Below are 10,000 nucleotides of genomic sequence, written 5' to 3'. Positions count from 1 at the left end.
GACCAGCACCACTGGCAACATCCACGGCCAGCCCATGTCCTACCTCATCCACGAACTGCACTCAAAGGTGTGTGTGTGTGTGTGTGTGTGCACTGCCTCAATTGCAAATTGCTCTTGATATAAGCTTCTCCTGTTGATCACTTTGTATGTGTGTGTGTGTGTGTGTGTGTGCACAGCCTCAATTGTAAATTGCTCTTGATATAAGCTTCTCCTGTGTATCACTGTGTGTGTGTGTGTGTGCGCACTGCCTCAATTGTAAATATCTCTTGATATAAGCTTCTCCTGTTGATCACTTTGTGTGTGTGTGTGTGTGTGTGTGTGTGTGTGTGTGTGTGTGTGTGTGTGTGTATAAAGATGTTTTACTCCAAACGGCCCACTCTTTGACCTGGAGAGGTCGTTTTCATCAACTGTCCTGCTCTAACCCTCCTCCTTCTCTGGTCTGTCCATTTCAGGACTGGGGCGTGTGCTGTCCATTTCAGCCAGTTTTACAGTTTTTCTCGATTGCTTTTTCCTGCTTAAGTAAACTGGAATCCACTTGGTCTTCATGACTACTTTCTTTGCACAGCAGAAGTCATCTCTTGCGAATGTGTTCACACATTTTCATTGGGTTCACACATTTCTCACACCCTTTTGCAGTTAACACAGGTGTCAGTTAACACAGGTGTCATTCAAAAGCCCCAAACTCTATTGGTTTTCCCATGCTAAACAAAAGGAAAACATCTTTTAGATTCCTTGAAAGTCGAATCTTGCACTGTGTGAAATTCGTTTTATTCTTTAATCAGCAATCATTCATTATACATAAGACATGTTTGTTCAGTGTTGCTATTTGCAAGTATGGATCTAATGCACATTTAGACAAAGTACTGTATTGCCTATTTTGGTAGTTCAATAAAATGTACTGTTTTGCTAGGTATTTACTGTATGTCTTACATGTCAATGGCAGTTACATCTTGGGTGGAATGAATACATTATTTTTTATTCAGTACATTTTGTCTTTTCACAGTTTTTTTCTGATGCTAGAAAAATGAGAAAGTAATGGAACAGACATAGCAAAAATTCTCATTTTGAGAACTAGATGTGGTGGCGTGCCACTGGTCCGCTGCGTCCACTTCCTGGTCCGCTGTGTCCACTTCCTGGTCCGCTGCGTCCACTTCCTGGTCCGCTGCGTCCACTTCCTGGTCCGCTGCGTCCACTTCCTGGTCCGCTGCGTCCACTTCCTGGTCGTTTACTGTCCGTTTGCTCTCCGCCACCAGATCCCAGCCATTCCGAGCTTCTCCTGGCTCAAGCCGTGCGTCCGCGCCAAAGACCTCGTCTACATCGGCCTGAGAGACGTGGACCCTGGAGAGCAGTGAGTACACACAGGCTTCATGGACAAACTGTGTGTGTGTGTGTGTGTGTGTGTGTGTGTGTGTGTGTGTGTGTGTGTGTGTGTGTGTGCATGTGTGTGTGTGTGCGTGTGTGTGTAACCATGTGCATTATATTGATGTAGGTTTCACTACACAGGCTTCACTGACATTTATGACGTATGAAGGTTACATTTGTACTTGGATATTCTGCCCACAGACTATATTCAGATACTCAAATGATCAACTATCTGTTGATTTGGGTTGGATTTGGTTAAGGGGATGCTCAGTCATTTTACATGCTGAACTTGAATCTTAATAGATGATCTGTTAAGTGTCTGTGTGCGGACTATCCAGGTGAACTGTTACCCATATTAAGCATGACCATTCATAAATAGATTATTACTATCAAATGCTTTTAAAGGCGCTCTAAGCGATGCTAGGTAAGTAGGCATTTAACTTGGTTTTGCTCAGTCAAATTTCTATCATTTGAAAAGGAGAGGGGATTTAAATTAAATCTATTTTTCAATATAACGATCACAGAGTAAGTGGCATGGGCTGTCATAAGGACACAAATGTCAAACTTTCCCATGAGCACCCAGTGTATAGTGGTTTGGCCAAAACATTTGGATAATATGTTGACTTGCTCCGCTTTACTGAGGCAATTAAGGGAAATACAGAAGCCAGACCGCCTGCACCTGAAGCCAGACCTGAAGCCAGACCGCCTGAAACCAGACCGTCTGAAACCAGACCGCCTGAAACCAGACCGCCTGAAGCCAGACCGCCTGAAACCAGACCGTCTGAAACCAGACCGCCTGAAGCCAGACCGCCTGAAACCAGACCGTCTGAAGCCAGACCGCCTGAAACCAGACCGCCTGAAACCAGACCGCCTGAAACCAGACCGCCTGACGCCAGACCGCCTGAAGCCAGACCGCCTGAAACCAGACCGCCTGCACCTGAAGCCAGACCGCCTGACGCCAGACCGTCTGACGCTGGGGAGGGGAAACATTACTGGTTTCCAAAACATTACGACTTGCTGATGGTGCTGCTGACGCTCACAAATTTGACATCTTATCTTGACACTTTTTACTGTGTGGTTGCAACAAAGAGAGTCGTTTTAACTGTGTCCCCTTGTTCCATCCACATCGTCATCTTGGCTTGGGAGTGAACTGAAATAAAAGTTAAATCCAGTGGCTACTGCTTGATCGTGGTCTGAGTGGTCAGGCAGTTAAATTCGGCAACATTTCCCTCAGGAGCCTGTTTCAGGAACAGCCGTGGAACTTTCAGGGAAATAGATCAATTCCTCAGGGCTGGGACTGAGTTGTTGCCTGACCCTATGACGGGGCAGTGCGGTCGGGCAAGGTTAGATGGAGGCTATAGGCATAGATATTAGAAAGCTAGATGCCGTATTGGGCTCCAGAACATAGATATTAGAAAGCTAGATACTGCATTGGGCTCCAGATCATAGATATTAGAAAGCTAGATGCCGCATTGGGCTCCAGAACATAGATATTAGAAAGCTAGATACTGCACTGGGCTCCAGCTCGTACGTAAATAGCGACGCCATCTTGGTGGGGGCAGCAATCACTGGAGGCCAATGGAGGAGCATGTGACTGGAAATCAGACAGGTGTCTGTGATTGGCTGCAAGTGTTGCCCATAGACAATAAAAGTGTTACCCCCACCAATATGGTGGCCGCGTTTACGATGCCACCTAATAGATCTCGACAGTCAATGCGGCATCTAGCTTTCTAATATCTATGGCTATAGGACTTTCATGAATTTAATTTCCTGTTTCAGTTACATCCTGAAGGACCTCAACATCAAGATGTTCTCCATGACCGAACTGGATCGGTTGGGAATTGCCAAGGTCATGGAGCAGACGTGCGATCACCTCTTCTCTAAGTAAGACTGTCTTAATCATGCTAATCCTTTTACTTGTAAAAATGAGCTCATACTCAGGGCCCATAATCACAAAGCATTTTATCTTATCTCTAAGAGTACTCCTAAATCGCAATAAAAAAATGTAACTATTAGTTTTCTCCTAAAACCTATTCACAAAGCTGCTGAGACCCACTTTTAGTAAGGAAAATGACAATTCCTAAGATAAGATAAAAGCTCCGTTGCTATAGTTGAAATTTCTCATGCACAAGCTTTTTTGCAGTGACCATGGTGATTGGCTGATGGAATACTAATGGAATACACTACAGATTGATGCAGTATCTTTGCAACGTTGTTTGTTGTTACAATTAATCTGTGTGAAGACACATTTGCATAGGCAAGAAGCAATTTAATAGATTTACAATGAAACGCTACATTTAGTTAAAATCTTCACAGTGAATGGTTTTGGCTGTTGTTGGTGACGTTATTGCATCCCTTACAATGCACAATTCCTCTGCCGTGATTGAGATCTCCAGTAAGTGCTTCTGCATGTGCATTTCAAAAAATTGTGACGTGAAATGCTACATGCATCTGCTATGATTGTGAATAGGTCTTAGTGAGCTAGGAGTCCTACAGGATAAGGAGTGTAATGACTGACACACCCATTATTTTTAGGAGTTTCTCCTAAATCCGCCAGTTAGGAGCTACTTTTAGCTTTAGGATTCTTTGTGAATAAGTCTCTTTAAAAGAAGAACCAGTTACCTGAATCGTTGATGATTTCATGTATTTCAACTGTACGTAATTTAACGTAATTAAATTGATCATTATGATTTAGCCAAACTTAATCTTTACTCTTGTCCCATGCTTAACATAGTGCAGATATTCCTGTAGTGTGTTCTCATTTTACCCAGTGAAATATGAATATATATGTAGACAACAATTGCCCGAAGACCAAAGACAACATTGACCTTTGACGTTACATTAGTTGACATGGGTTGTTTATCTTTGACCCCTGTATGTGCATCTGTTATAGGGGGAAGAAGCCCATTCACCTGAGCTACGATATCGATGCACTGGACCCCTCCATCTCGCCCGCCACGGGCACACCTGTGAAGGGAGGACTGACCTACAGAGAGGGCATTTACATCACCGAGCTCATATGCCAGACAGGTAAGGGGTGACTATAGGTCATATGCCAGACAGGTGAGTGGCGTCTACAGGTCTTACGTTAGGCAGGTGAGGTGTCTACAGGTCATACATTAGGCAGGTGAGGTGTCCTAACCCCTCACTGCTGCCCGAGCGCCGCTGTTGTAGCAGGCAGCTCACTGCACCGGGATTAGTATGTGCTTCACCTCACTGTGTTCACTGTGTGTTTCACTAATTCACGGATTGGGATAAATGCAGAGACCAAATTTCCCTCACGGGATCAAAAGAGTATATATACTTATTAGGGGTGTGAATCTCTCATGTAAAAGACGATACGATTCACATCTAGATACATGGGCACGATTCGATACAAGAAAAGATACATGTTCATAAAAAAATGATTCAGTACGATTCGATTCGATGCAATTCGATACAGTTCAAGAATGGAAAGCATTCTGAAAGATTTTTTATTATTTGCTCAAGGTGCACATTCATTTTATATTATCAATTATCATGGTCATGGTTGTCAATTAGGCAAAAAAAAAAAAGTGTGAATATGATGATCATATACTGTATTGAAATGAAAAAATAATAGTCTACATTTCAGTCAGACACTGCAGCCAAATACAACCTAAAAATAAATTTTTTAAGACTTGTGTATCTGATTGTTTTCAAGGAGCTGTAACCTATTGTTGAGGTAAGACAGTACCGAAATAAAATAAAACAGTGCTTAAGACACTCTTGGCCTTTTCCTAAAGCCTACAAGAATAAAGGCCTACATATCAATGAATTCTCTGGGCCTATTTTGTTCCAACGGTAGACCTAATATGCAGAAACCACAAGTCTGAGTCAATATGAACAAAATAATAATAATTTGTGCATCGTTTTAGCAGCAAGGGACAAATTATTCTATAACATTAAAGAAATCCCTTCATCAAATGTAAAGTAGGCTACTCTAACAGACTGTCGTTGCTGTTTAGGAATGCTATAGTAGGCCTAAGTGTTTAATTTCGCGCTGGATTTTGAAAAACAAAAGAGTAAAAACTGTCAAACAGTGCGAGTGCGAGTTGTCACGTGCTTAAGTTGCAGTAGATGAATGGGTAATGAGGTCCTTTGACAATTTTGGGCAATGAATGTAGCCCAAAACGAACTGCATTATCCACAAATCCGTGCCACGTGTAGTTTCAAAGCCGGATGTGGGATGAACGCACTGCTTGCAACGTAAATGAGTGTCTAAGCGAGCAGAAAAGGTTGTGAACCGATTCGTAACAAGTAAATCGATATAACGACCGGTTCATTTCAGTTTTATTCCGATACGGTGCTTCGTGTATCGATGTAGCCGTATCTTACACGTTAAAAACGGATGCCGATACGTATCGGTTAATCTTAACACCCCTAATACTTATATACTTAGAAGCCGAAGAAATATTTGATATTAGTCAATAGACATTTGAACAACAAACTATTGCCACCAAAGTGAAGAACCCAGTCTCAGAAAAGAGTGTGGAACCCTGAAGTGTGTGTGTGCGACCACTCACATTATACATTGTACAGCACAAGATGAATGTTTTCTTTAAGCAATGCTAAAACACCCAGCCCAACATTGTGATATGTTAAAAGGGTACAGATGTATTAAATGCTTACGAATTGCTTACGGTGTGTGTGTGTGTGTGTGTGTAGTGTTTATTGCCGTAATAATGAGCTTGACTGGTAACGTAATAGCTTCTGCCTCAGGCATATCTTGGCTATACGCTGAATCTTGGATCCTGATTTTTTTGCGCTGTTGCGCAGCATTAAATGCAGCAATTAGACGTTTTCTCAGCACTTCCAGAGTCCCTAACTAAATGTCTTTTTTAACATACAAACCTGTTTCTGTATGTGTGTGTGTCTGTGTGTATTATGACGTGTGTGTGTGTGTGTGTGTGTGTGTGTGTGTGTGTGTGTGTGTGCCCCTCAGGCCTGTTGTCCGCGGTGGATATGGTGGAAGTAAACCCCAAGCGCGGTCGCTCAGAAGCCGAGATCAACTCCACGGTCAGCTCGGCGGTGGACCTAGTTCTGGGCTGCTTCGGACGTCGCCGAGAGGGCTCGCACCCCTCAGATTACATCATGCCCATGCCATGACACAGATACCCCACCACTCAACCTGTTTTTTAAACTCTGTGCTGAATGCTGAACTTTCTAGAGGGAAGTTTTATTTCATGTCATTTTCTAGGATGATGCTGTTTCCCTCCTACTGTATGAGTAAATGAAAAAGTGAGAGTGTGATTTCAAATGTACGACTCAAGCCTTCACTACGGGACGACCAATCCTGTGTTCCCAGAGCACACTCTCTCACACACACACACACACACACACACACACACAGACAGACAGACAGACAGAAACACATACACACACACACACACACACACACACACAGACACGTGTGAGAGGTAGAGGGATGACCAGTGTTGAGGCGGACTCACTTGTCACACTATGTCACTTCCCCTGTACATGTTCCCCCAACAAGCTGCAGCAGTAACCCTGATCACAAGAGATGCACTCTGCACCCACACAAACTGAGCATAGACTTTTTATTTCAGTAGAAAACATCCGTCCATTCATACACCCAAAAAATAGATATATAATCCACAGTCTGCGCTCCTCACAGATGAGCAGTCATCTTTAAAACACTTTTTTGTTTAAAAAACAAACAAACAAACAAACAAACAAAAACAAACCTAAAAACTAAAATAATACAGTGGCCTCGCGCCCCAGAGGTCACGGTGAAGGTCAATCCCACAGGTCACACACCCACACCACAGGATGCAGGGGTAACAGAGCGTTAGAGGTCATGAGCGTGGGGTAAGAGGGCTGTTCGGGGCAACAGAAGAAGAAGGGTGGGGTATGGGGGGGGTAAGAGAGGGGAGCAGGAGTGTGCTGAGGGGTAACTAATGGCTCGTGGGGCAGGTGAGACAGGCATCAGTGTGTGTGGGATGGTGGGGGGGGGAGGGGAGTAACAAAGTTGAAAATCAATGGTACTGCACTTTGAGCAGTCTGGTTTGGAAGCAGAGTGATGGGGGGGGGGGGGGGGGGGGGGGGGAAGGAGAAAGATACATAATGTACTTTTGGCTTCAAAGGGTCGTGTTTACAAGTGTCCTGAAGTGAACGACCTCAGGGCTGGTATAGAGTGATCCTAGAGGGAGGAGGGGGAAGAGAGAGGGGGGGGGGGGATGGACAGAGAGAGAGAGGAGGGAAATATCTGACCTGTCACTAGAGCGCAGAGGGACTGTATGTCACACTGCCAAACACCCCCCCTCAAGTCCAGTAGATAATCACCCACTTAAGCTCCTGCAGTAATCTCCCACACACACACACACACACACACACACACACACACACACACACACACACACACAGAAGACTAGTGTACCTGGAGGCCTTCAGCTAATCTGTTCAGTGTCAGCTGAGTCAGACACAGGTCATCCGATGTAAGTGGGCGGGGATGACCGGAAGACTGGCATCTAGTTTAACATTTCTACACCAATACAAACAGTGCAAAGGCGGAGCTCCAACTAGGGGCCGTAGACCCCGAAGTGGACAGGTGTGGCAGCACATTCGTTAATTTAGGGGAGGGAGTTAGGAAAGGAAAAGGCTGTGGCATTTTTCACCACCATTCACCACAACTCAAGTAGAAGAAGGGTGGTGTAGAGAGAGAGAGTTCTGTAAAGAAGAGTATTAACTCCTGTAGAGTTAAGAGTGGAGTGTTGACTTCCACAGAATTCATAATAGGAGGAAGTTAACTTTCACTGAGTTATAGAGTAGAGTGTTAATTTCAATAGAGTTAAAAGTGCGGAGTGTTAATTTCCATAGAGTTAAAAGTGTGGAGTGTTCATTTCCAAAGAGTTAAAAGCATGGAGTGTTAACTCCAGTAGAGTTAAAAAGAAGGGAGTGTTGTGTGGAGTTTGGTAAGACATGAATGTAGAAAATTAAAATTTAGGAGGTTGGTACAGAGACAGAGGCACTGAAACGACACACACACACACACACACACGTGAACACACACGTGAACACACAAAAACAGACTCACACGTGTGCACATTCTCTCTCTTACACACACTCCTGTCCAGGATAAAAATAAATGTGACAAATCACATGGTGGGGGGTGACTGTAAAAGGTGAACGCCATGGATGAATGGTGTGTGTGTGTGTGTGTGTGGTCAGACAGAGGAGGGGTGAGAGAAGAGCACTTCAGAAGGACCCAGATCACACAAGATGATGAAGAAGGTGAGGAAGAACGGGGCTGTTTCGGTCCAGCTCATCAAGACCGCAACGTCTCCGGAACTCCTGGCCCCGCTCATGGATCCACTTATTAGACACTGAGAGAGAGAGAGAGAGAGAGAGAGAGAGAGAGAGAGGCGTTTAGTCCACCAGGTGAAGCAGCAGCTGTGTGAAAGCACATGATTTATAGTTCAAAGGGAGCCACTCTTACACTAAGCTGCAAGAAGATCTAGATACAGTAGGGTTAACGCAGGGTTCAGAGGAGAGAAAAGGTGTGTGTGTGTGTGTGTGTGTGTGATGGAGAGAGCGAGGAAAGCAGAGAGAGAAAGAGAGAGAAACATACTGGGCAGGGGGATAAACAGATCTTGAGTGACCCTAACAGGTGGGTAAGAGGGTACCAGGTTGGCATTAGGCGGGTACGTTCACTGACTCACCCCACTTGTTGCCCACCAGTACTGGGCAGGCAGCATGGCGTGTGCTGTAGTCCCCCTCGCCACTGGGGAAGAGATTATACCAGAACACTGCTGTGCCCTGCAGCAACACACACACACACAGACAAAACATACACACATGCGCGTGCACACACACATACACACACAAGCACAACACACACACATTAGAATATGTACTTCTTTGCTCTATTCAAACCTTTGTTTTTGTTAAATACCTTGACCAAAACCACCAAATGGAAAGTTAGAAGATGCCATCAGTGGCCGCACTATCAAACAGGCCATCAGAGTGCTGGAATGCTTTTGAGCTGCCCTGCTACAGTTCTGGTTCTAGAACAGTGGCCTGCCTGTAATGCTGTAGAAGTGAGATACCAGCTACTTGAAGAAAGCGCTGAGTCATGCGTCCACCACTGGGCAGCTTGGAACTGACTGTTTGATTAGACTCCCTGATATGGCCGTCACCGCTGGGATGTAACCACTCACATGGTAGACGCAGACTGACCAGGTCAAAGATTTTCATCTCTAGTTACAGTTAAATCTCAAAATGTTCAGTCAAAGACCCCCAAAAAAAAAATAATAATAGTAATCTCTTTATCATAGGAGGCAACCATTTTTCAAAGAAAAAAGCTGTTACAAATACAAATGAAATCAAATTAAATGAACAACTCTCACCATAGCCCTATCCCTGAAGCCTGAAGATATCCTTTCCCTCAGAGAAGCATTCAGGAGTTTTAGTGTAAAACTAGGAGTTTACCCATCAGCCTTCACTGGCACAGACACAGACACACTGTGGGCTGCTGGGCCGGCTCGTGGGACCAACAGGTGCCCACACACACCAACAACATTCCAAATGTAGTTGCTCATTAAAAGGTGTAACTCTCTGACTATTGCCCAGTTTGTGGTGGGCCATGGCCTGAGATATT

General features: G+C 44.4%; 2 protein-coding genes across 2 annotated transcripts in view; one reads left to right on the top strand and one right to left on the bottom strand.

The window, feature by feature from the left end:
- The window catches only part of arg1 (arginase 1), a 22,532-nt gene extending 15,892 nt beyond the window's left edge, over positions 1 to 6,640 (top strand). Inside the window, exons 4-8 of the mRNA XM_048245274.1 lie at positions 1 to 67; positions 1,254 to 1,348; positions 3,142 to 3,246; positions 4,256 to 4,392; positions 6,326 to 6,640. The exon at positions 1 to 67 is cut by the window's left edge and continues 93 nt beyond it. Of these exons, the coding sequence (XP_048101231.1) occupies positions 1 to 67; positions 1,254 to 1,348; positions 3,142 to 3,246; positions 4,256 to 4,392; positions 6,326 to 6,489 (568 nt within the window). The 3' untranslated portion in view covers positions 6,490 to 6,640. The remainder of the gene's footprint in view (positions 68 to 1,253; positions 1,349 to 3,141; positions 3,247 to 4,255; positions 4,393 to 6,325) is intronic.
- An 806-nt stretch (positions 6,641 to 7,446) lies between these two features.
- The window catches only part of p4ha1a (prolyl 4-hydroxylase, alpha polypeptide I a), a gene marked incomplete at its 5' end in the record, with an annotated part of 20,274 nt that continues 17,720 nt past the window's right edge, over positions 7,447 to 10,000 (bottom strand). Inside the window, 2 exon segments of the mRNA XM_048245519.1 lie at positions 7,447 to 8,726; positions 9,063 to 9,159. Coding sequence (XP_048101476.1) covers positions 8,614 to 8,726; positions 9,063 to 9,159 — 210 coding nt within the window.

The sequence above is a fragment of the Alosa alosa genome, chromosome 6 (genome assembly GCF_017589495.1).
Source record: "Alosa alosa isolate M-15738 ecotype Scorff River chromosome 6, AALO_Geno_1.1, whole genome shotgun sequence".
Taxonomy (NCBI): domain Eukaryota; kingdom Metazoa; phylum Chordata; class Actinopteri; order Clupeiformes; family Clupeidae; genus Alosa; species Alosa alosa.
Note: the sequence above shows the minus strand (reverse complement) of the source record. Positions and strands in the feature narration are given on the sequence as shown.